General features: G+C 42.0%; 4 protein-coding genes across 30 annotated transcripts in view; 2 read left to right on the top strand and 2 right to left on the bottom strand.

Annotated features, from left to right (window-relative positions):
* Positions 1–16,102, top strand: part of LOC149268147 (uncharacterized) — a 38,634-nt gene extending 22,532 nt beyond the window's left edge. For 3 of the 27 annotated variants that reach the window (XR_016271411.1, XR_016271404.1, XR_016271406.1), the window contains 5 exons: positions 15,175–15,279; positions 15,342–15,404; positions 15,466–15,644; positions 15,703–15,850; positions 15,915–16,102. Coding sequence is in view for 9 of the 27 variants with exons in the window: in XM_089476078.1 (XP_089332204.1) it covers positions 15,175–15,279; positions 15,342–15,404; positions 15,454–15,644; positions 15,703–15,850; positions 15,915–16,000 (593 nt within the window). In the remaining 18 variants the exon portion in view is untranslated. Of the gene's footprint in view, positions 1–785; positions 850–15,174; positions 15,280–15,341; positions 15,405–15,453; positions 15,645–15,702; positions 15,851–15,914 lie in introns of all 27 variants that reach the window. The other 24 variants (XM_089476083.1, XM_089476084.1, XM_089476082.1 and 21 more) reach the window with 16 other exon arrangements.
* LOC108617977 (uncharacterized) lies at positions 2,779–3,975 on the bottom strand. The gene has a single exon (XM_018013886.2). The coding sequence runs from the start codon at positions 3,721–3,723 to the stop codon at positions 3,130–3,132; it is 594 nt and encodes a 197-aa protein (XP_017869375.1). The 5' UTR covers positions 3,724–3,975; the 3' UTR covers positions 2,779–3,129.
* On the bottom strand, positions 11,882–13,847 carry LOC108620497 (E3 ubiquitin-protein ligase MARCHF5). Its single transcript, XM_089476077.1, has one exon. It carries the CDS (start codon positions 13,298–13,300, stop codon positions 12,035–12,037), a length of 1,266 nt encoding a protein of 421 aa, XP_089332203.1. The 5' UTR covers positions 13,301–13,847; the 3' UTR covers positions 11,882–12,034.
* A 4,426-nt stretch (positions 16,103–20,528) lies between the features above and the next one.
* Positions 20,529–26,619, top strand: LOC149268148 (uncharacterized). The gene is made up of 4 exons (XM_089476076.1): positions 20,529–25,747; positions 25,810–25,875; positions 25,968–26,138; positions 26,195–26,619. The coding sequence occupies exon 1, from the start codon at positions 21,479–21,481 to the stop codon at positions 22,763–22,765; it is 1,287 nt and encodes a 428-aa protein (XP_089332202.1). The 5' UTR covers positions 20,529–21,478; the 3' UTR covers positions 22,766–25,747; positions 25,810–25,875; positions 25,968–26,138; positions 26,195–26,619.
* Positions 26,620–27,052: the final 433 nt, after the last annotated feature.

Consider the following 27,052-nt stretch of genomic DNA (forward strand, 5'->3'; position numbering starts at 1 on the left):
TCAACTTCAACTTGGAATTGATTTTATTGCCGCTTTTTAATCACCAAATAGAAATTCAATTTTAACAGAACTCCAACAGGCATTATGGCTTATATAAATTAGATACGTGCAGCAAGCCAATAGGCAGCCAAAAAACTGGAGCATTGCTGATAAGAGCGACACCCATGCCCAGACCCAGAGTCCACGCAACCAAACCAGAACAGAAACGTTCTCCATTGTGGAGTGATGTCAAGAAACGATCTAATAAATAATATAACATATAGTACGACTGCAACTCCACGAGGGCTAAGAGGGCCTACTTATATGATATACGTCCAGATAAGATGTTGAAGAGTCCGTAGACAGCACCAGCAGCAGCACCTCAGATAACAAAGACCATGATAATCATCACATATAAATATACATATATAACGTATCGTGATATGTATAAACAAAATGGAAAATTAACTTCAGAATTTAACAGATTGAGAGCAATTTGAATGAATTGAATGTCTGATGGACTACCTTTCATTGGTAAAGTTTAATTAATTTTGATTGTGTATCTGTGAAGAGCTTTATGAAATGAGTTCCTACTACCCGAAGGCCCATGTGTGTGACTTACTTTCCATGCGAACAGATTGAGAGGAACAACATAAAAATCATGGCAACAGGTTGCATCTATGGGAATATCTTAAGTTAATACATTGAATTTTAGCAAAAAGGCTTAAATGCTAAATTTTGAATTTATGTAATTGAAAATAATAATTTAAATTGAGTGAAATAGAACTTGAGCTTTATCTCTATAGCACCTTATTCCTAACTCTTGGGTACAGTAATTAGGATCCTATGGCATTTTGTTCCAACTCCTAGGTAAGTACAGAGTAGCTCATTTATGTATTGATACCAATATACCTTATATATAAGTTAAGACTATCGACAATCTAAGGAGGCTGGAGAGTCCAGTCAGACAACCAAGTTGTTATATATTCACAAGAACCCAACACAGCGACCCCAATCACTAGTACTCTAGTGTGGGAGCGCTTAACTTATATACTATATTATAATATACCTTATGCATTATTTTAGTCTGGTCTCAACGTAAGGTTTCAGGTTGAAGTCTTATGCCGCATATTTTCAAGCTTCGTTACAATCTGCCTAGAACATAAGAATGAATGGTTGAGCTCAGTAAGAACTATGCTAGAATTGAAGTTCTTTGTATTGTAAGAGTCAGAGTCAGAGTCATTATTATTTTTGGGCATAGAAGAATGAAATATTATTGTCAATATATGTATTTGATAATCATTGCAATGACTTGTCAATGTCTGTCGACGGTATTCCATTAACCCCACTAAGGGCTTGGCCCAAACCAAAGCCCATAACGCTAGCCACAATGAAAATAAAAACTAATAAATTTGAGAGCTAATGTCAACACGCGTCGTGTAGCGCGCACAAACAGTCAGCTAAATAGACATTAAGACGGACGGACAGACTCCTCCGATATGCCCCTCTGGAAGAGCCCTACCGCCTCTTTTGCCCGAGCTTTGGAGCTGCTCACGGCGTGTTCAATGGCCATGACGCCCCAAAGTTGTCGTTGTAAAGTCATTTAGCTGCGTCTTGAGCTTGTTTATTGTTTATTTTATGACTTATGATGCGGCGAGTCGAAGTGGAAGTGGAAGTGGAACTGGAGCTACTGGCGGCATCCGGCGCGGTTGCGGGTGCAGCTGACGTTAGTTGGGTGGCTTTTCAAAGTCTCGGTTCGACATTTGTCTTTTTGATTTTGATTTTGATTTTTTGATTGGCAGCTGACGAAACAGACGAAAAATCAAGAACTGGTTGTTACAGAAAAGCAATAACAAAAACAACCAAAAATGTCTGTTATCATAAGTAATTGGCCGTCATTGTCTTGGGCCCGAGCTACTGGACCAGTGTCAGCTACAACTCGGAGCTCCAGTTCAATAGTTAGTGCCACCTAAGCCCATAAGCCTCGCATGCGCTAAAAGGCTTACGAGTGGGCCGAATATGGTACGATGAAGTCATCTGCAGCCAACTAATTGCCATTTGACATTGATTTAGCTGGCCCACGATAAAGTGCAGACATGGCCATTATGTTCCAGTACATTGTTCTATCCGCTCCACACACACAAATGTACATATATTGATACGCACTTACATAGTTCACTCTTACATCCGGGTGACTACACAGCGAGTGCCACTCGAGAGTATTGCGCACTCGACAGACTCCCAAATCGAATTATTTTGTGGGTTCGTTTGTTGAACCCTTCGTCCATCGATCCGGCTATTGTGGGAAATTAGATTTATTACAGCAGAGATGATTATGGCTATTTGAATACACTTGAAAACCGAGCCAGCTCACCCAAGCAGCCAGAAACCAACCAACACACTCGCTCAAAAATGAACTTGCGTAAATTTGTGTGAAATGCCCCCAAGTGCTTTTCAGGTTTGCTAGAATGTTTGCCGCATCGGCTCGCTGCTGTACACAATAGACTACAATGGACGACAATAATATCAATATGAACAAATTTGTATCATAAATAATGTCCAAAACTTGCCGAAGCTATTAAGGAATAGCATTAAGTGGCTAGACTAGATCCGAATAATAAATGAATCAGCTTTAACTTCTCTGTTGCAACACTCTGCGTGTAAGCTTATCTTCCTTAGACGACGCGTCGTAGCCTAGCTCGTTTGCACGGGCTACACTGGATTCTACGAGATAGGGACAAGCTCTTCAAAATGCCATCAATGGCCAAGTCTACATGTTGACTAAATACAAATGCTCGGTTTTGGTTATTGCTAAATATATTCTATTAATTTGTAATATTTGTCTTATATCTGAAGTGAATCAAGATGAAATATTTTCATAACATATGAAAGAATTTTAAATTAGTTTTTCTACGCATGATAGATTTTGAGCTTGAATCCGAACGTCGATTCGCTTTAAGATATTTAATCACCAAATTCAAACGACAGTCGCATATTAATCAATTTTTCAGTTTGTTAGTCCGGGTAATGTGCAAATCCATAACTATCCATAATTGTACTCAACATCAATTAGGCCTAACGGAATTGTTTTGCTTGCTTTGTGCTACTTCATTTTTGGGTATACTTCATTCATAGCTTTGGGTGTGCAAATCACTTCTCGCCGCCAACGGCGAAGCTGGCCAGCAAGTAGAATCCAGACCAGCTGAGGTACTTGACTGGATCGCCGGAGCCTTCAATCTGTGTCTCCAGATACTCGGATCCAATCTTGGTGAGGAAGGCGAGGACAGCCATGCCGCCCATAATGATGGAGCCCTCGTTGATGGCCAGATAGCAGAGAGAGGTTATGTTGCCCAACATGGTCAATAGCTTCAATGTATCCATCGCTTCGTCCGCCTCCTCGCCCTCGCCCTTGATTAGGCCGGCCAGCACAGATATGGCCATAGGCACAATGAACAGCCCGTGTCCCAATGCAATGTTGTTGCTTTCGCCGCTAAGGAATAGCTCCATATTGACGAGCGGCAAGGGAACAACCTCCATAATGGCATTAGTCGTCTTCTTGGCTTTGTGTGTGTTATCATTCCCAACGAAAATGTCGATCAGCCCCAACAGACCATGGCAAAAGCCAATCAAGCAGGCAGAGAACGCAAATGGATGTTCCTGCGGCTGCATCGCGTAGAACCCATAGCCAGTCACGCCGCACAGCACAGCATTCAGTACGCCAGAGACAGCCGAATTGTCCGACATCTTTGTGGTTTCTTTTCTTTGGATTCAGATGGGGCAGCTATGCGCTCAAAGAATAGACAAACTGATTTATATAATAACTATTAATAAACTTCAAATTTAGCACAGCGAAATGATTTACAACGCGATTTTGTTTAAGAATTTAACACGAAATGCACAAATATTTTATTTTTTTCGTACTTTTCTCTCAATATGTCGACCGAATTGTTAGACCTACTCTGTGATACTGATACAATCTCGATTTGGTAACGATCCCATATACTCTGACTGAATTTGCAAAGGCTCCTTGAAAATTATATATTCCAAATTCATTCACTAAGTTTTTAAAGCAACCAGAAAACAACAAAGAAATTCAAGAGCAACTTTTTCGGTTATTCTCGATAAAAAAGTTATCGGATGAGTTATCGAAAAAATAAGATAAATTTGTACTGCCTATGAGATCGGTTTGCTCATACGGACGGACAGATAGACAGACGGACAGGGCTATATCGATTTAGCTCGTCGTGCTGCTTAAGAATATATATACTTTATGGGGTCTGCGATGATTCCTTTTGTCTGTTATATACTTTTCACAAAATCATTATACCCTGATTTCCCATTTTCAATGGGTTCGCGGCATAAAAACTCTAGTCGGGGTGCTCGACTATGAGATGCCCTGATCCCGCAAAATTCTTATTTGAGGGTATACAGACCTATGCGTGCTTTTATAAATGCAGAACAAATCAAAAATTTAACAAACACTTTGCATTGCTAACTGTTTTGGTTTTATTTTCATATATTTCGGGGTATTTAATGGAATTCAATGCAACTTGCAGCTCAGTATAAAGTTTGGAATCCAAAATAGAACAAAAATTGAAATTGTATCAAATAGGTCTACATATTTTTATATCCAATGTGAAATCAGCATATAATGGTTTTGTTAAATGTATGTATGTAGCCTTGAAATTTTTATACTCATTCACGAAAGTGAATCAGTATATTGGTTTTGTGCAATGTCCGTCTTGCTGTCCGTCCGTCTGTCCGTCTGTCCGTCCGTCCGTCTGTCCGTCTGTCCGTCTGTCCGTCTGTCCGTATGAACGCAATCTATTTCGGCGCTATCGAAGCTAGAGACTTGAAATTTGGAGCACATACTCGTGTATATCTCCGATTTATAAAGTGTTAAAATTTTCCCGATCCGCCCACTAGGGGCGTGGCAAATCGGAAAATGCATTTTCCGATATACCAGAAATCATGTTAGTTAAAGAGCTAGAAAACTGAAATTTGGTATGTAGGTCCACGCCGACCATCCAAGATCACAAGCTATGGCGGATATATCTCCGCCCATTAGGGGCGTGGCAAATCGGATAAAACTGTATCTCCTAAAGTTATAAACCTAGAATGCTGAAATTTTGCACGTAAGCTAATGTTTTGATTCTATGAAGATGGGTAAAAAATTATATATCTACGCCCACTAGGGGCGTGGCAAATCGGACCTGAAGATATTGTGATTTTTCGAATGCTGGTATATTTTAGGCACTATTGATGCTAGAGATCTGAAATTTGGTATATATACGCGGGTTGATCGCCCAAGTCCAACGAGCTATGGTAGATATATGTCCGCCCATAGGGGGCGTGGCAAACCGCAAAAATTTATATCTCCTAAAGCATAATAGCTAGAAGCTTCAAATTTGGATAGTTGAGTTACTGGTAGCCTCCTCTATCGATTCTCCAAAAAATAATTTTTACGTCTCTTTAGGGGCGTGGCATATCGAAAAATACCCTGTAATTTTCACTTTTTTGAGAGTAAGCATTCAAACTTTGCAGTTGGGGTACTGTTATCTCGTTCTAGAAACTAACCAAAAATTAGGTGTCTACGCCCAGTAGGGGCGTGGCAAATTGGAAAAGCCTCTATATTATACAGTATTAGAGTGAAACTTAACTATAGTTGATGGGATGTGAATGAGTATTCCGCAGTCGGTAACGCCCGACTGCAACGTTCTTACTTGTTTTTATTCCAAGTTCTGTGTATATCACGCGCGTATAGAGTTGTTCCCAAAAAAGCGATAACTACTCCTGGTTTTTATACCCTGAACCCATTGAAAATGGGTGACGAACAATTAAATATTTCTTTGTTTCATATGAACTATAACAGCCAAATGTTGATACGCTCAACTTGTCCGTTCGTTTGCTTACTCAATACTAACGATACGGCTCTTCATTCGCCGATAATAATTAAAGCTACAAATTATGCTAAAGAATGACAAATACGCTAAATAATGACAAATATCCATGTTGATAGAGGCGTATTCGAATGCTTGATGAGTACAATGTTTCCAAGGAATATGTTAGGCATCTTGGTAGACCAATTTGGTCGTTGCTGCAATGCTGTTAAATATTCCTGCTGCCAACGTTTCCAAAATTAAGCACCGACGAAATTACGCCCATTGTCGCTATACACTTCGGCAGGCTTTCTACGGTGGGCCATAAAGCGTCTGAGGGGGCCGATGCCATTTCCTCCCTTGCCGTCAGAATATTGACCTTGAATTCTGCTTCTGCTGCTGGCGGCACGATAGAACAGCAGAATTTTGATCGTCGAAGCATCTCTAAACACTCCTGGGCATCATGTAGCCACGACGGTCCCCTCCACCATAAGTCAAATTTAAGTAGGCCACCGGCGAGCATTCCTCGGGATGCACAATCTGCAGGATTTTTCTTGGTACTCACATGCCTCCAAGCGTTCTGTGGAATTGTCTCGAGTATTTGTGCCGTACGATTGGCTACGAACATCTTTAATTTACAGGGTTGATTGGACAGCCAGGACAACACAATTGTAGTATCGCACCATGCGTATACCTTCACTTCCTTCTTGCCCAGACTAGCTTGAATTGCCTTAACAAGTCTAGTCAGTAGTAGAGCTCCACACAGTTCGAGGCGTGGCAGCGTTGCTAGTTTTAAAGGTGCGACGCGAGTCTCAGCAGCAACAAGATATACTCCTATCTCTGCTGTAGACGACTGCAGACGACTTAAACGAAGCGTCTGAGAATGCATGTAACTCGATGTGATCCATGTGACTGTCTATGAAGCGGGGTATCTTGAGCTGTTGTAGCGATGAAATGTCCTTGCGATACATCTGCCAAGAGTGCGCCTGTTACATCGGGAGTTCAGAGTCCTAATCCAAATCAAGCAAAAATGTGTGCTACATCGGATAGCACTTGTCGCTTTGTACAGCTTGCAGTCTCCGATAATACAATGTTGTATGCAAGGTTGTCTTCTCCAGGATCCCAGTTTAGTCCTAGTACCTTTGATGTTGCTGTTGACATGTTGACTCTATCACCTTGCGCGGTGCTCAGCCGTGTGCTGGGGCATGAGTGCAACCAGCTCAGTTTGAATGTTAATAAGTTCTTCCTCTGTCATGGCCTCAAGTAATATCTTAGCTGCTCTAGGGAACACATACTCGTGGTCCTTGGCAAGTTGTTCTAACACTCGGACTGCCAGGAATGGCGCAGACGCAGTCCCGCATGTAACTGTGCAGAGTCTGGAGTGTTTCAATAGTGCAGGTGGATCTTCTCGCCATAATATTCGTTGAAAATCTTGATGTTTAGGTGCAACCAAAATTTGTCTAAACATCTTCACTATATCGGCCGAAAATACAAACTTGTGCATTCGAAGCCTCATGCATACGTTGGGCAGATTGCGTTGTATACATGGACCAATATGGAGCGCATCGCTTAGAGACCGACCATCTTGGTCTTGAAATGTGCCATCACGCGCAGCTTTGCCCCTAGTACCGGATGGTGCGGCATGAATTGTACATGAATTGTACATACATCCTTCATTAAACGTCGCGACGTTCAACTGCCAAGAAGCGAGACTTGGCTCCATGAAAGCTGTCTGCAAGCTCTGGGTTCCCTTGCTTGAATGGTAGCTCGACTATGTATTTCCCTTCGGCATTACGGGAGTGTGTTTGGACGAAATGAGTCTCCACCAAATCCTCTTCTGTATTTGCAAACGTGAACGATGGAATTTCTTCCAATTCCCAAAACCATAGCCACAATGCGTTGATGTCCATGGCTGCTTAGCAACGTAGTTGTGGTTGTACTCGCTCCTCCCACTGATGTGATGATCCATCCAAATATTGAATTAATACCGATTGTGTTTTTTCCCTGGGTATGACACAACTTATCTCCAGTAAGAACCGAAATGTAATCGTTACCAAGCAAAATGTCGATTGATGCGTTGGTATTGAATGCGGCGTCTGCTAGGGTGTGGCCACTAAATATGGAGAGGCCTCTCATCAGTGTCGAAGTAATGTTTCCAAGCACGTGTGCCTTGACCACAAGAGATGCATCTGACACTTGCGACTTGATGTGTAGTGAACAGAGCCCTCTTGTTGTTTCTGCCTTGATTGATGATATTCCAGATATGGAAATGCGAGAGTGTGAACGGGCCAGACCCAATGTCTAGATGCACCGTTTCGAAACGTAGGACAACTCCGAGCCGCAGTCCAATAATATGCGGCAAACAACGTCTTGTCCTCGAGAATTGCGCACATACACCTGCGCCGTTGGCAGTTTTCTTCTCATGGTTGCACCTTTTCCACCTTTCGAAGTATTAATGGCGTTCGTCAGTGCTACTACTGTGCTAGTACCTGGTGACTCATTTGACTCATCCTGCTGGAGTTGCTGTGGTTCACCTTTGTCCTTAGTATTACGTTGGTCGAAATGCAAGAGTGAGTCATGTCGGCGCTTGCAATGCTTACAAGATGACTTCGATGTGCAAGCACTCACTCCATGACCAAATCTCAAACAATTAAAACACATGTGTTTGGATTTTGCAAAGGCTGAATAGATAGTTCCAAAAACTTTGTACATGCCATCAATGCGTGTTCCTTCTTGCACTTTGCACAGCGCTCTGAAGTGGCGAGTAGGGCATATGCGTTCCTGTACTGTCTAGGCTTGCTGCTTGTCGTAGTTGCAGATTGGCTAAGCTCCAGCCGATCACAACGTGCATCCAAGAACTTGAGCAACTACGTTATCGTAGGATTTGCCATATCTTGACTCTTTTCACACGACGTGTGGTGTCATTAACTTTTGCCATGAGCAAGTAAATCAGCCAACAATCCTGATCCGTTTGTCCAGAAGCGTCTAATTCCCGAATTACGGTACCAGCTTCGTTTGTTAACGATCGAAGCGATGCTGGGTTTTGATCCGCAGCAACCTTGGGCAGTCCAGTAAATGTATCCAACAACAAGTTTACCAAATAGCGAGGCTTCTCGTACCGATGAACTAATGAATTCCAAGCTATTTCATAGTAGGCATCGGCTACAAGATTTTAAGTGATGATACTTCTGAATATTCGTCAACGTTGATTCGCTGTGAACGGCACTGTCGAAGAGACCCTTAAACGCGTGCCATTCCTTATATCTCCATCAAATGGTGCGATATGAATCCGTGGCGGTTCCCAATCCTTCATTGATGGTCCTGCGACTTGCTGTGGGCCTGATAGTGCCTCGTTATCCACCAGTCGTGTCATTATGTACTCCATAGTCTCCATTTGCTTCTGAGATTGTTTCTGCATGTGTCGTAAAATGCATTCGATGGGCGATTCATCCACTTCCCCAAGCACATTAGATGATGTATTGGCATCTTCTAGTTTGTGGGGTTTTTACTCAGCGTGTAGTACCTTAAGAAGAGCACAAGCTCGTTCAAACGCTCCTCATATACATTGTTGTCACTTGCTGGATCCACATATCCCTGCACACCTTCATATTTATAAAGTTTGTCGCCAAGATTGACAAACTGCTTCCAAACTTGAACCAGCGTGTCCAATTTGGTATCAACATCGTAGAATGTGCAGCCATCAGGTGATGCTCTGCATATCTAGAAATACGGGTAATTGTTGCCTTCAATCTACCTCTGGTTCCCAGTAAAGTACGTAGATTTTCCATTGCAGCTTGCTGCGTTGCCAGCAGTCAATCCAAGCTGTTCTCCAAAATAGCCAGGTATCAACGTAATGTGATGAAATTGCTGCGTCTCTAGCAGCCGAACAAAACCATTAAGACAAATCACCGCACCTTTTCAATAGTGCGACTGCTTATTGCGTATGATGCCAAATATCAATACGTAATTCCAAGAATGTGCAAGTGCTGCGTCTCCAGCAGCAAAACACGTCACTTTTCCAATAGTGCGTGGGGTTCCAACAACTCCAAATGAGCATTCAGTAGCAATGCCCAACGGATCCGGCTCGAAGGCTTTGGAGTAAAGAAGGGCCTTGATTCGTGCTTCTCGAACACAAGAGCAAAGAGAGGCAGCACGTGAAACGGCTAGATTAGAAACCAGAAATCGTCGAGCTTATCGTACAAATGAGCAGGGAATTAATCTTCGAATTTCAAGAAGAAATGGTTCAAGTATTGATTTGAATCGAGCAGCGTTTCGATAAGATTGCATCATCGACTACACCTTGCATCGTTTAGTTTGCATTGGTCCAATGGACGTTGTTTGCCAGCATTGTGTCGCATTGAAGTTTGCTGGTGAAACGCCCGGTTTGTGCTGCCTTAGTGACATTGCCATCATATTTCTATTTATATAAATATTGTTTTGTATTATTGTATTACGTTCATCAACGCCTAAATTAGTTCATTATTAAAAAAAATAAATTATTAAAATGTATTATTTTTTTATGTTAACATCTAAATAAAACTCCAAACTTTAAGATACTGTACCCAAAATGTTGAATAACAGTCAACTGTTAAGCCTAACAGCTTTTAAAGTCAGCTGTTATCTTCGAAAAGCATGTGTCTTCACCTTACAATTAGTGGTACCCGATTTTGATGTTTGAACTTATTTTATTCATTTATTGTAAAATTAGCAAGTGTTGTCAAATGCCATTTCTTGTAAATAAAATTAAACTTTGCAAAGACATATAAAACAGCCATAAGGGCGCATAAATATAATTCCAATTGCATGTCATAGAGCAATTAATTGTGATTTCAATGCCTTTGTTTCAATGTGCACTTTAGCGCACAACCGTCGCAAATCAATTTTTAGCAGGTGCCTGCGAGCTGTCCTGTGTGATATTTGGCTCAATGAAAAAGGCAACTCTTTAAAAATAATTGTTCATTCGAGGCAGATTATGTAAAATGCTATTCATCCTGTAGGCATTTTTGGCAAAGAAGGGTCTGATTTGCACAACCAGGTCTATAAATCAGACAAATTTCATCACGCATGGAAGGATAGCAGAATCCATCATTTCGCTGGTTGTAATAGAGCAATGGATACATCTGATCAGATTATTTCTTCTTCAAATCTTTGTTTTCAATTAAAATTATTATTTTAAAGTATTAACAAGCAAAATTCTAAAAAAAAAAAAAATAATAAAAAATTTTAATTAATTTTTTTTTTTGGGTGGGCGGTGACACGCCCATTTTTCTAAAATATATTTATGATATTATACATATAAATAATACAAAGACCGGCTAGAGCCTTGAAGACTCCAGGTCTAAAAATGCTCAAATTAGGCTAAAAAAACAAAATCAAATTTTCGATTATTCTCGATAAAAAGTTATCGGATGATTTATCGAAAAAAATAAAGCAAACTCGTACTGCGTATGGTACACACGAGTATGCATGCCAAATTTCAGCTCTCTAGCTCTTATAACTTCTGAGATCGACGCACTCATACGGACGGACGGACGGACAGACGGACAGGGATATATCGACTCAGCTCGTCGCGCTGATCAAGAATATATATGCTTTGTGGGGTCTGCTACGCCTCCTTCTGCCCGTTACTTTTTCACAAAACCATTATACCCTGATTTCCCATTTTCAATGGGTTCAGGGTATAAAAATATCGGGAGGAGTTATCGATTTTTAAAGCAAAACTCGATATCCACGTGGTATACACGGACATTTTACAAAAAAAAAATTGAGGTCTCTAGCTCTTGTATCTTCTGAAATCGACGCGTTCAAACATACTGACAAACGGACAGACAAACAGACGGACAAGGCTAAATCAACTCAGCTCGTCGTCCTGATCAAGAATATATATACTTTGTGTGGTCTGCCACGCCTCCTTCTGCCTTTTACATATATTTCAACAAAACCATTATACCCTGAATTCCCATTGAAAATGGGCTCAGGGTATAAAAGGAAAGTAAATCAACTAAGAGACGATTATTTGAAAATTTGTTGTCGTTTACGTTTATGCTTAGTACAGCAAAACTATGTATTTAAAACACAAAAGAATTTAGATTGTGATGGCCCTTGGAATTTCCACGCATGTGGTTTTGTCATTGGAGGCATTCCGATGCCTGGTTTGGTTAGAATCATGTTTCAATTTAGCTAAGAAACAATGTATATGGGCGGCCTGGTACGCTTATAATAACACGATTTCTAACATCATTGAACTCGGAATCATCTATCTCCGACGTTTGCGTCGCATCCGGATCGACATCGACGTCCGCATCGGCAGCCTCATTATCCACGTCCGTAATGATGTCCATATTTACCTGCATAGCCACATCCATATCCACATTCATATCCACATCCATATCCTCATTCACATCCATATCCACATTCACATCCATATCCACATTAAAATCCATTCCCTCAGCCTCATCTACATCGTAATCCAAAACCCCATACTCCTCGCCAAACTCCGATTCATTGTCCTCAGAGCCGGCTATTTGGCGTGCATTTTCCGGAGATTGATCCCCTGGGTTCGACATATACAGACGCACATTCTCCTCTGTATAGTCGACAATGTGGCGGCGCGTTTTGCTCAGATACTGTTTTTGTCGCAAATATATGGTTAGGATGCCCTTCACCCCGATGAACGTTGCGCCACCAAGCAGTGTCCGATATAGCGGAGGTGACATGTTCCTATAAATGATATTGCCCATTAGCTTGGCAATGCTGGGCAACAGAATGCCACCGCAGAAGAGGCGAGAGAACTGCACGGGCTCATCGGGCACTGGCAGCGGCACCAGTTCTCCGGGCATGGACTGCCGATTGAACAGACGATTGATAAGAGGCAAGCTGCCTGCAATGGCGCGGCGTTTGTGCCAGAGCCGCAGCACGGCGTCTTCCCAGCGTATGAGACGGCTGAGTATCAGTGCCACTGGGATGAAGGGTAGCCCGACCAGCAGAAAGACTGGGTCCCCCTTCTCCATAAGTTCCATGCCGCGTTGCTGGCCAAACACCTGGATGACCGTAATGCCACCATAGGTGACAGCCGTCCAATAGACGGAGCCCAAGAACGCGCTTGCTGCCAAAAACGGGCAGCATTGGCGGATGAAATTCTGGATGCGCTCCAGGATCGTGGCCACGCGGCTCACCTTTGGAAAGATAATGATGTATTCGACGCGACACTGCATGCAGGTGACCTTGGTGCGCGAATTCCCGTTCTGCTTCTCGTCGATCCAGCGATAAAGGCAGCTCTCGTGCACCCACTTAGTACTGCCGCTGCACTGACACGGATGCAGCCAAGTGGCCATGCGGTTCTCGGCCTCCGTGGCAAAGCATATCCAGCAGGTGCGCTCCGATTCGCGCCTTGTCGAGTGTGGCGTCATGCCCTGGGCTGGAACAATGCTTTGACGATTCATGTCTGCAAACTAATCCCCGTAACGATTGCGATTGCCAGGTAGAATAAAAAATAAATATTTAAGAGTTACAAAAATAGAGAGTAAAATTTTTGGCAAGGCGTGCGATGTTTTTCAGCTGCCACTTATAAAATATAATAATATACTCGCTATGCTTCCTACACCCTACGAAAGTCAATCGGTAAGCAAGTCTAGACACACAAAAGTTGACTTAACCGATCCAAGAACGACAAGCGACTTACTAATTTTAAAAACTAACTATCTATCAGTATCAATAATTTTCAACAACTAATCAAATATTTCCAAACTTCAAACATTTTTGTTATTACAAAAAAAAAAAGTGACTGAGTCAGATTTTTAAATCAGGGTTTTTCTGTTTTCATGCCACAAAGAGACAAGAGATTGGACGACATAGGGTGAAATGGCTTTTTGTGTATTATAATTATTATAATATAATTTAAGGGTTGACTTTTAAAAACTTTTCTTAGATTGATGAAAACATAAACTATATGTAGACGTACATGTATGTACCCTGTAGTACTGAAGGTGGCGATTGACCGTAGTTGAACTACCTTCCCCACTAGTCCTTACATGGGTACTTACTTGACTGACCCTATGGTAAGCGAATGCCGAACCACCGAGCAACACACCAAAAAACAAACAAACATGCATGAAACGGCAGAAAACATAAACAAAAAAAACGGTACTATCATCACATATATTTTTGGTGTTTTGCGAATAGTGCATAGTGAAGGAAAAAACAAGTAAGAAAGCTCCAGTCGAGACTGCTCGATTAGGAGATACCCTAAACCCTCCAAGCTGATATTCTAATCATTCTGCACTTCTTTTATGCACACATGCATACATATGCATCCACACGCACGCATAAGCCTGCGCTCTGCTAACTGCGCAGTAAGCAGCGACTGCGCTTGGGCTGCGCTGCAGTGTGGGCAATATTATGAGAATTTTTTGTTGAACAATTTCTTTTGTAGACATACGATCTTAATGAAACTTTTAGAGCGTAATCATATGGTGAATATGTGTGTACATTCCAAAGCCCAAGTCTCTAGTACTTGAAATGCGTTTTTTACAAATTGGGGGAGAAGGGGGCGTGGTATACAAAATCTGTAAATTACAAAATCTTTATATCGATTTATTTTTATTTACAACGCAATTATACAATTTGAAGACTCTAGGTTTAAAAAGGTTCAAACTAGGCTAAAAAAAACAAAATCAATTTTTCGATTATTCTCGATAAAAAAAGTTATCGGACGATTTATCGAAAAAATAAAGCAAACTCGTACTGCGTATGGTACTCACGAGTATGCATGCCAAATTTCAGCTCTCTAGCTCTTATAACTTCTGAGATCGACGCACTCATACGGACGGACGGACGGACGGACAGTGCTATATCGACTCAGCTCGTCGCGCTGATCAAGAATATATATGCTTTGTGGGGTCTGCCACGCCTCCTTCTGCCCGTTACATACTTTTTCACAAAACCATTATACCCTGATTTCCCATTTTCAATGGGTTCAGGGCATAAAAATACTGAAACAAATTGTATTGTGCTGCGCCGTCAGAAAATACTCCAGAAAGGGGAGAAAACAAAAAAAAAAAAATAATGAAAATGAAGTTCAAGTTGACGAAGTTTTAAATGTGACAAACATAAATAATAAAAGCGAAAAAAAAAAGAAATAATAAATGAACAGCTAACGTTGTGGTTCCGAAAGCATAGGCCGACGCGTGACTGCGCGATTGACTTAATTAAAATATCGAAAAGCCATAACTTAGATGTCGGCCCATTCTACAAATATAGTTCGCCAAAAAAAAAACAGAAATAACACATATTGATGGAGGTCTTTATTTACACATAGGCATTAAACATCAAATTAATAAACTTTTGACCTCAACTTATTGTAATGACAACAAATTAATTATTGATGTGAATATTGACCGCATTCCTCTGTTTAAGTCACGTGGTAAGTGTGTCACGATATTTTATTTAAAATTATCTAATAAATTTTTTTTACTTATTTTTCAGCCGAAACGAAAGTGGTTCAGGAAAAACTGGATATTCTTGTAGAGGAAATTAATTCTTTAAGAGGTATAAATATGCATACCTATATATTTAATTTAAATATATTAAAACTTAGCTGACCAAAAAGTAACACACGAAAAAATCGGGGTCCTTGTGGAAGCTTCCTCCGAGCAGACTGCCACCATAAAAGGACTTACAAAACAGCACGGACAAGGACAACAAGTGGCTAAACGATTTCCTATCCAGACCGTAAAAGCCCTTAAGGAACTAAATACGGAAATTAACAACACAAACCGAGAGCTTTATGTTAGTATAAACACAGTTTCGATTGTTTCTTAAATCCTAATTCATACTTTGTTTACAGATTGATGCGGTTAGGATCCATATTATGGCTGGGGGAATTTCGAAAAACCTAAAGAATATTATGGCCAATTGTGTTAGCATACAATGTAGATGGCGTTCAAGGCAAAGCTGCCTTAAAAAAGAGAGCGCTTTCTATGACGTTTTAATTGGTAAGTATTATTTAATTCATTGCCGGTTTAATTACAAAATTTTATCTTCACATTTTTTCCCTAGATGCAATAAATCTGGTTGTCGGCAATGGATCGGCCGAAGAGCAACTGAGAAAGGCCATGCAGCTGCAGAAAAAGTTTTTTTTTTAAATTCATGCGTCAACAAAAAAAAAACTGAAAATGAAATTATATAAATTAATGTACTATAGAAAAATATAATATAGAAAAAAAAATTTTTTTTTAAATAAAAAAAAAATTATAAATATTTAAAATTTGTTCATTCTTTTACCACCCATTTCATGGATACCCATGTAATTAGCCCTTTCATGGGTACTCACATCACCACCCCTGGCATGGGTACCCATGTAACTAGTCCTGGCATGGGTACCCATGCAGTAAACTAGTTCGCGGTAAACGATGATGACTTGATTTTCATAAAAATATAAACGCGAGCCTCCATTTTCTGAAATTCTGACACCTTCGCATAACCTACTATTACTCAACCATCAACCATAATATATCGATGGACTTTTGTCGATATCGACATAACGCCGTTTTAATGTGAGTGACAAATCAAACACATGTAACTGGTGAAATTTTCTATTAAGACAAAATAATATTTATTTTTGGTGTGTTTGGTCTGGATTTTGGTCGATTAGTAAATAGGTGATAAGTATAACATACATTTCTGTAAAATCGGTAGTTTATCTTCAAAAATCGACAAATTTATCGTTTTATCAAGTAAGTATTTTATGCGGAGGGTACATTAAGTTTAATAACAAGTAAGAAAGCTCTAGTCAAGACTGCTCGACTACGAGATCCCCTGAACCCTTGGAGCAATAGATATTTCAATAATTTTTCGCGTCTTTCAGCTTACACAAGAAACACGCACACACACACACACACACAGGCACGTACGCACACACAGGCATACATACACACACACACACGCATACACACACAAACGCATACACACACACAAATACACAAACACATACACACACAAGCACCCACGCCTAAACACGCATGGGCTGCAGTGTGCGCTTACTATGAGAACTTAATTGTTTAATAACTTTTTTTATGGACGTACGATCTTCATGAAACTTTGAGATTATGATAATAACATGAATATGCATGTAATTGCCAAAGCACAATTCTCTAGTATTTGAAATACGCTTTTTACAAAAGTGAGGGTGAGGGGGTGAATTTAGAGGTGGGGGGTTAATTTAATAATCTAGCAATAAAGGTGTAGAAGATATAATTTTATAACTGGTTTTCGATAAGGTTTTTTATCGATAAAAAAAGATTGGGATGAGTTATCGACTTTTAATGATAAACTTGATATGCGCGCTGTAATTACGGACATTTAAAAAAAAATTGAAGTCTCTAGCTCTTATATCTTCTGAAATCGACGCGTTCATACATACGGACAGACGGACAGGGCCAAATCAACTCAGCTCGTCACCCTGATCGAGAATATATTACTTTGTGAGGTCTGCCACGCTTCCTTCTCCCTGTTTCATACATTTCAACAAAACCATTATACCCTGATTTCCCATTGAAAATGGGTTCAGGGTATACAAATTTGCTATTATATAAACTGAATGTATATACTCGTATTACATTTTAGATAAAACCTGCAATGCCTCCACTACAATTGCTTCGACAAATTCATTGATTGAATAGAATAGTAATGAGCCCAGTAATGAACGAAAAAAAAAGAAGACTCTAGTCGAGTCTGCTGAATCAGGACAAAAAATAAGCAAAAATAAGCTTAATTCTAGAAACAATCAGCTGAAAAATAAGCTAATATTTTAGAATTGTTTTTTTTTTTTTTTTGTAGTAGATACACGTACAAATATTGTAACAAACATTTCATTTTCATGAAAAACAAAACGAAAATAATAGAAATTTTAACATTATAGTCTACAGACTTTTCGGTCTCATAATTTAAATATTTCTTGGTTTCGATCGATTTGAGGCAGTTTGGAAAAACTCTGTAATCAAAACATCATCTGTTATCTCAGCTCAATTCGGATGTAAAATTTTAAAAATATAAGTTTCTGTTTTAATGAGACTTTATGGTTGATATTGAGTTTAACGTATCAATGTTCATCCTATTTCTTATTTAATATTTTATTAAATAGACTTGGCTAAAGACTCTTCCATTTTGGCATTCTGCCAAGGTAACATATGTGTGCGAAGCGCAACAGCAAATCTACTGAAACATTATATGTATGTTAGAGATGAAAGTATTGCAGAACTAGTGATATTAGCCTTTAATAGTTGTCAGAAATTAAACAAAATATGTATTAGCTGATTCTATTCATAAATTAGCCAGATTTTCCGCTATCCGCAATTTTCAAATATTTTCCGCACGCGCACTTAAAAATAAGCCAGATCTGGTCGAAAATACGCCAATACGGCAACACTGATCCTAATCACTCTGCACTTCTTTTCGGCACACATACATACACACGCACGTATTAGAGCGTGCTCTGCTAACTGCGCAGTAAGCGCAGCGACTGCGCTTGGGCTGCGATGCAGTGTGGGCAACATTAAAATAATTTATTTGTTGAATAATTTAATTTCTAGACGTACAATCTTAATTTCAGAGCGTAATCGTATTGTGAAAATGTATGTACATTCCAAAGCACAAGTCTCTAGTGCTTGAAATACGCCTTTTACAAAGGTGATGGTGAGGGGGTGGATATAGGGGTGGGGGCTAAATTACAACAAAAATCGAAATTATATAAAATACATATAAGTCTACATTTAAAATTTGCAAGCTCTAGCTACCTTTCGATAAGGTTTTTGATCGATAATAAAATATCGGCAATAGTTATCGATATATAGAGAAAAACGATATACCTGTACATACATTTCCGATGTCGGTTCGCAAGTCGTCCATGAAATGCACTTCGAGTACATTTTTATACCCTGAACCCATTTTCAATGGGAAATCAGGGTATAATGGTTTTGTTGAAATGTATGTAACAGGGAGAAGGAGGCGTGTCAGACCCCACAAAGTATATATATTCTTGATCAGGGTGACGAGCTGAGTTGATTTGGCCCTGCCCGTCTGTCTGTCCGTCCGTCTGTCCGTCTGTTCGTATGTATGAACGCGTCGATTTCAGAACATATAAGAGCTAGAGACTTCAATTTTTTTTAAAATGTCCGTAATTACAGCGCGCATATCAAGTTTAACATTAAAAGTCGATAACTCATCCCGATATTTTTTTTTATCGATAAAAAACCTTATCGAAAGCCAGTTATAAAACCATATCTTCTACACCTTTATTGCTAGAGTCTCCAAATTGTCAATGTATGCTTACATGCAATTTATACAATTTAGGTTTTTGCTAAAATTTACCCCCCACCTCTAAATTCACCCCCTCACCCACACTTTTGTAAAAAGCGTATTTCAAATACTAGAGAGTTGTGCTTTGGCAATTACATGTATATTCATGTTATAATCATAATCTGAAAGTTTCATGTAGATCGTACGTCTATGAAGCGGGGTGGCGCCGATTAATACCAAGAGAGAGAGGCGGATACCCGTTAAGGGTAAAGGAAGGAAGGATCGTCGCGACGGTGAGGATCGGGGGCCAGATCATGACCGCTACGATTGACACCGGGGCCACCCGCAGCTTCATGTCTGAGGACTGCGTACGCCAGCAGGCGGTTCAAGGGGAGTCGCAGGAGATACGATCTCGAATAAGGTTGGCCGACGGGTCGTCGCTAGACGTAACGCGAACAATGAAGGTAGTCGTGGCCCTCGCGGAGAAGGTAGTGCAGATGACGGTGGCATGCCCTGACTTCTCAGAAAAATTTGTGCTGCAAACCGACGCCAGCGACTGTGGGCTGGGCGCGGTGCTAACTCAGGAAATCGAGGGTCGAGAACGAGTCATAGCCTACGCCAGCCGAAGACTGACGAAAACGGAGGCGAACTATTCGGCCACGGAGAAAGAGTGCCTCGCGATCGTTTGGGCAATCAAGAAGATGCGTTGCTATCTGGAAGGTTACAGATTCGACGTGGTAACAGACCACCTGGCGTTGAAATGGCTGAACTCGATAGAGAGCCCCACGGGCAGGATCGCCTGATGGGCGTTGGAACTACAGCAATTCCAGTTCGACGTTCGTTATCGCCGGGGAGCCTAAACGTGGTGGCCGATGCATTGTCTCGCCAACCCTTGGAGAGCTGCCAACAAGCGGTGGAGGCTTACTACCCTTGCAAGTGGGTAGCAAGGATGCGTGAGAGCATCGCTAGTAACCCCGAGAAGTTTAGAGACTACGTGGAGGAGAATGGACACTTGTACCGCAACCTGGGGCATCGGACGGACGACGAGGATTACATCCCCTGGAAGCTATGCGTCCCGGAAGGCCAAAGGAACCGGGTACTCCAGGAGTGCCACGACGCCCCCACGGCGGGACACCAAGGTGTGAGGAAAACGGCGACAAGATTAGCACAGCGATACTATTGGCCAGGTATGTCCCGAGATGCCGCTCGTTACGTGAAGCGCTGCGAGACGTGCCAGAAATTCAAGGGCGTACAATAGAAGCCGGCCGGACAGATGCTGACCAGGCAGGTAGCGGAGCCGATGGCAGTCCTGTGCGCGGATTTCGTGGGACCTTTGCCCCGATCCAAGCGGGGGAACACAATGCTGTTGGTGTTCCACGACGCTTTCGCTAAGTGGGTGGAGCTGGTGCCGTTGAGGAAGGCTACTACCGCGCATCTGCAGTTGGCGTTCCGGGAACGGATACTCAGCAGATTTGGAGTACCCAGGACATTCGTCTGCGACAACGGCGTTCAATTTACGAGCAGGAGCTTCAAGGCGTTCATGGAGTCCCTGGGGGTGACACTCAAACATACAGCGCCGTACTCGCCACAGGAGAATCCGACGGAGAGGGCTAATCGTACGATAAAAACGATGATAGCACAATACGTCCAGGGTCATCAGAGCTCATGGGATGAGTTACTGCCGGAAATAACGCTGGCTGTCAATACCAGCGTGTCGGACTCTACGGGGTTCAGCCCGGCGTTTCTGATGTTAGGGCGAGAGCCACGCCTGCCGGCTGCCCTGTACGACGAAGTTACACCCGGATCGGCGACGGAGGGGCTTCACCCAGACGCCAAAAGAGACAGGATGAGGGAAGTGTTCGCGATCGCCCCCAATAACCTGCAGAGTGCCTCGAGCGATCAAAGCCGCTACTATAACCTGCGTAGACGCGAATGGAGGGCGAAGCTAGGTTCGTCAGTCCTGTTAAGGCAGCACCAGTTGTCCAACGCGGCAGATGGCTTCGCAGCGAAACTGGCACCGAAGTATGACGGCCCGTTCCGGATCGTTAGCTTTGTCTCTCCCAACATCGTGCGCCTCGCCAGGCGCGGCGAACGCAAAAGAAGGGTAGCTAACATCTCCCAGCTCAAGTCTTTCCATCACGACGGCGACGAGAGCGAGGAAGAGCGGGACGAAGGCCGAGGGGCCATCCCTGAACACTGACGGCAACACACCTCAGTCACACCCTTCCCCACCTCAAACCTGTTACCCAACCCCCTCCATAGTATCTCGTGAAAGTTGATTTACTAACTAGTAGTTTGGGAGGCAGTATCCTAGAAGTGGATCATTTATGCTTGAGTTTTCAGATATAACGACGATGGAGAACGAGACTATCGTAATCAGCAGTGAGGACGAGAGGGAGGAAGAAGAGGCGGCTGGCGTGGAAGATGTCAGCGACGCTGACACCGAGCCATTCCCGGGCACGGGGTACCAACGACGAGGCGACCCGAGGATGGGCCGGGATTATTACAGGCCTCGTGAGGAGCGACCACCACCAAAATTTAAACACACGGTCCATCGATCCTCAATCAACATCGCCGAGAGGCTCGATGGGTGCGTGATGTTAATGAAGGTAGAGTTCACCACCATCTACGTGCAGATACCCCAGTCTCGAGGGGCGCAGCCATACGTGGAGGAGCCACAAACCCCCTCGACGCCGCCAGCGATGCCAGTGCCGAAGGAATGCGCCGCCCTCCAGTCGCCGGACGAGGAAGAGGAGACGCGAGAGGTCCAGTCGCCGGACGAAGAAGAGGAGACGCGAGAGGTCCAGTCGCCGGAGGGAGAAAGGAGACAGTGGGGAGCGGAGTCCTCTGAAGACCAATCTCCGTCGCGGGGACAGGGTGACGGCCGGGAGCGCAATCCTTTCGCCGCACCACTCGACCCGGAGACTGCGGCGCGGGACGAAGGGCGACGGTCCCCATCATGGTGGACGCGGCGAGGCGAGAGGAGGAAGGCGCGAGCCGCACCTCTCGAATCGGAATCCAGCGACGAGGAGAGCGAATCGAGCCCCCCACTCCGACGCCGTTACTGGCGGAGTCCGTCGAAGAGCCCGGCCAGAAAGATCCCGAGGGTCGATTTGGCGGGTGTGGCGGCGAAGTTGCGCCAAACGGGAGGGAATCACCAAACAACCCCCTTTGAGCCAGATCAGGGTATCCCTGAAGAAGGAGAACGAGCCCGGGGTCCGGAACAAGGCAGACACGAGCCACAAGAAGAGCCGTGCGTGGCGCCAGAGCTGGAGGAGGATGAGGCCAGACTGCTGGCCGACATGGCCGACATTCTGGATGGGTGGGAGCCGAACTTGTTCGAAATCCTCATGGGTGAGGGCTCCATCCCTTTCAAGCCAACACCGACCATCCCAGACGGCTGGCGGATCCGTCCAGCAGGCGCGACGCTAGACGAACACACAATCCAGGTGGTGCAACGGGAGTTGCAGAGGCGAAGGCTACCGCGTAGGAGGACACGTTTCCGCATCTGGATCGAAGGGAGCGCAATAAACGTGACGGTCGCACCTTCGGGAAGCGTGACCATCGCCCTACAAAGTAAGGGGGGGGGGGGGGGGTGTAAGGCGGCTCGATGAGCCACCTCACATAAGTCGTTTTCAAATGCCCGCGCAAGTCGCAGCGATCGGCAATGCAACCATGGTTTCGACTTTCGCGGCGAAAAGTTCAAAGGGCCCGAAGCTGTGGTGAGTTGCATTGCCGACGCCGAAGCGGAGCGCGCGGCCGAGGTGTGGAGGTGGCTGGAGAGCGATATAAGTTTTAATTAGTGAGTGACAGCGAGACTGAAAGTTAGTGAGCGACAGCGAGACTGAAGGCTAGTGGGTGAGCGCGACCATAGTTAATAGCGAGATTAAGAAATTAAGAGAGTTGTGAAATAAAGAGATTGTGAAGAAGTGAATCTGAATGGTGCTAGTAGATCCCATTTCCCCCCGTCCCTCCTCGTTGCATATTTCGTCATTTGGCCGAGGCGCATCCCGGCATTGAGTAGTTAAAGTAGAGAGCGCGGCTATGCCCGTTCGCTGAGAGGCCAAACCCTCAGCATTGCCCCCGTTGTTCCCTATGCCCCCCCCCCCTCTCCGAATTCCGGTCACAGCGAATCACAAATTTTCTTGTGGTATCCACCCTGGGTAAACTGACGCTGCCCCAGCTGGAAAATTGGATCCTTACACGTCCATAAAAAAAGTTATTAAACAATTAAGTTCTCATAGTAAGCGCACACTGCAGCCCATGCGTGTTTATGCGTGGATGCTTGTGTGTGTATGTGTGTATGCGTTTGTGTATGTGTGTGTGTATGCGTTTGTGTATGTGTGTGTGTATGTGTGTGTGTGTGTATGCGTTTGTGTGAGTATGCGTGTGTGTGTATGTATTCCTGTGTGTGCGTACGTCCCTGTGTGTGTGCGTGTTTCTTGTGGAAGCTGAAAGACGCGAAAAATTATTGAAATATCTATTGCTCCAAGGGTTCAGGGGATCTCGTAGTCGAGCAGTCTCGACTAGAGCTCTTTACTTGTTTTTTATTTCATTATCATCATATGAGATGTCTCTCATACCAAAGAAAAGCGCGAGTGAAAACCCGTTATGTTTTATTTTCTATTTTTCTTTATTTTCGCAAAAAATGCGTCATCAGATTAGCGCCCCAAATGCTTATCAATGATCCAAAGAGTAATTAAGAAAGTTAATTACTTAAAGAGTCAGGATTTAAAAAAAAAATATACCAGTCGATATGCTGAGAAAAGAAATACGCATTAATTTTGCCCCAGCATACATGACGTGGTCTACCCAATGGCAGCATTTTGTGTTTTCTGATGAAAAAAATTGAATTTGAAGGAACTGATGGCTATAATTATTATTTCCATGACTTACGCATAGAAGAACATTATTTGGAATGCTTGCCAAGCCGCTGCGGCGGGGGGTGGTGTGGCGTTGTTGTAGGGTGCAATATCTTGTTACAGCACTTGCAAGCTTCAATTTTTGACATCGCGCATGAACGCATAGGACATAATACCGTGTTTAAAACTGCTGTTCCGCATTTCTATAACATGACAATGCTCTAATTCAGATCGCTCTATCCGTAAAGTCCTGGATTCAGGGCCAACAAATTGATCTCATGGAGTGGCCACCATACTCACTCGCCCTTAATAGCATTGAAAACGTCTGGCGATGGTTGGTCAGGAAAGTATATGAGTCCGGAAAGCATTATAGTACAAAGACAGAGTTAATCGAAGGTATTGAACACGCTTCGTCAACCATATCCTTGAATTATAGTGAACAACTTTCTAAATCAATTTCTAATCGAAATTTTGAAGGAATTTCCAACAAAAGACGGTAATACGCACTACTAATACTACATAAAAATAATAATAGCTTAATATGTAGGTGTTAATTTTGGTCAATAACTTATTTAAAATGAATTTATCGCAGGGGCGCTAATATGATGACCAAATTTTAGTTACATTGTTTTTGTACATTTTACAAAAAAAAATTATTATTATGCACATACTCATCGTCTATTCTATGCGTACGGACAGAATTTCGATTGATTTCTGGACTTTCTAGCCGTTACTGTACTCTTGTCTGATGACGCTCTCTTAATAAGCTATTCTATTTTAGCAACTGGCTGGGCAAGCAAAGCAGTGGTGCGGGTGCTAAAGGCTAAAGGTGTTACTTTTTTTTTCATACATATTTCGTTTTTTATAAAATATATATTTTATTGGGAAGATGCGAGCTTGAATGAATGGCACTTAATACTCTTCTTTTTCTAAGTCGAATAATTTTATAAATTTAAATTTGTTTCTTCTTAAATAGCCCTCAAGTACATATGTACATATGTATACGCAAATACATACATATGTACATATATATGTATGTAAGTCTGCACGCATAGCATCAAGCATTCCAGCCCTATACACGCGCTCATTTGAATGTGTGTATGTATGCACACATAAATGCGTACTCTAGCATATTCTAAGAATCTCGTTGCGATTGATTTGTCTTTGCATTGTTTTTGAATTTCCAGCCACTACACTGGCTTTTCTCTGCTATGTGGCGTCATAACAATAATGTGATTTCGTTTTAACTACTGTTGTTTTAAACGACGCGGTGGTGCTATAGGCAGAAGCACCGGCGATCTTTATTTTAGATATTTTGACATGAACATGCTATTTGGCTTGGGTGCGAGTTCAAATCCAGCGGAAAACACTTTTTGTAAACTGCAAATTTTTGTTATTTTAGCTTTTTTATATGTATTTTATTAATTATACCCTGAACCCATTGAAAATGGGAAATCAGGGTATAATGGTTTTGTTGAAATGTATGTAACAGGCAGAAGGAGGTGTGGCAGACCCCACAAAGTATATACATATATTCTTGATCAGGGCGACGAGCTGAGTCGATTTGGCCCTGTCCGTTAGTGCTGGGAAAAAGATCGATCTAGCAAACGATATATCGATGTTTTATATCCATCGAAAATATCGATGTAGAAAACTTCGATACTTGATATATCGCCATCACTATACCATTAATTCCCCATCACTTGAATTAAAAGCGTCGGATAAGACTGTCAGGTAATTTGCAAATTATTTTAACAATATAATTCAAATACTAACGTAACCCACTTTTCATTTAGGATTTTGGTGTTGGTAGTGTTGTAGAGAAATGGATAAGTTTTTAAAGAGCAAGGACAATGGCGAAGGTAAATATTATTTTACTGCTTATGTCAGCCACACACGTGGTCTGCAGCTTTTGCGTTTTAAAATAATGTAACAAACACGCATTTGTTTGTAGATTGCGACGCGGATAAGGAAAATGGAGAGGAGGAGATACCACGTAAGAGGACCAAATATGGTATGTCTGGGGTATGGGATTATTTTAAAAAGTGTGCGGATGGCAAGTCTGCCAAATGTACAAAATGTACAAAATGTTGAACCAAGTATTTCCCCATTGGACTACTGGAAGGTAAAAATACATAACATAAGAGTAAATCATTTTTAATTAAAACAATTTCTTCACAGATCTCAACTGACAACGCATTTAAAAGATGCGTGAAAAAGTTTTTGTGCGTCCCAGCAACGTCCACAGAAAGTGAACGAATGTTCAGCAAAGCTGGACACATAGTAAATGAGAAAAGGAGTTGTCTCAAGCCGCAGCAAGTAGATATGCTGCTCTTTATAAACAAAATTGATTGGACGAAGTAAATGATTTTATTAAATAATATAATCTTTGTTACATAGTTTAGTTTAGTTTATATGAAACTTTTTTTAATTTTAATAAGAAATTCATCTTTTGTTTTTTATATGAAAACTTTTTTTTTAATTTTGGGAGTTAAAATATGTTTATGAAAATATCGATACATCGATCTGAGACCCATACATAATATCGAAATATCGATCTACGTAAAGATCGATCTTTTCCCAGCACTACTGTCCGTCTGTCTGTCTGTCCGTCTGTCCGTATGTTTGAACGCGTCGATTTCCGAAGATATAAGAGCTAGAGACTTGAATTTTTTTTAAATGACCGTATATACAGCGCGGACGTCGAGTTTGCTTTTAAAATTCGATAAATTATCCCGTTATGTTTTTATCGAGTAAAAACATTCAAGCTCAAATCAGATGCCACTATAGCTAATTGTGAATAATTTTTCTTTTTTCTTAATTTTTCAAATATTCAATATGTAGATCATATGCTGAAAGTTTCATTAAATTCCGTTCAGTCAAAAATTAATAAAAAATAATCAAATATTTGGCCAATTAACAAACGCACGTGCAGCAGCTACAACAGCATCGTATGTGTGCACACGCATTCAAACTTCTTCTAGAAACATTCGTTGAATCACATCAGCTGTTAGTTTCGTTTAGTTTTGGTAGATGGCG

Source organism: Drosophila arizonae, chromosome X, assembly GCF_054131065.1.
Source record: "Drosophila arizonae isolate 15081-1271.41 chromosome X, UAZ_ARI_1.0, whole genome shotgun sequence".
Taxonomy (NCBI): Eukaryota; Metazoa; Arthropoda; class Insecta; order Diptera; family Drosophilidae; genus Drosophila; species Drosophila arizonae.

Coding starts and splice junctions, on each gene's coding strand:
- LOC108620497 (XM_089476077.1), bottom strand. CDS start 13,300: ATGAATCGTCAAAGCATTGTTCCAGCCCAGGGCATGACGCCACACTCG.
- LOC108617977 (XM_018013886.2), bottom strand. CDS start 3,723: ATGTCGGACAATTCGGCTGTCTCTGGCGTACTGAATGCTGTGCTGTGC.
- LOC149268148 (XM_089476076.1), top strand. CDS start 21,479: ATGCTTGAGTTTTCAGATATAACGACGATGGAGAACGAGACTATCGTA.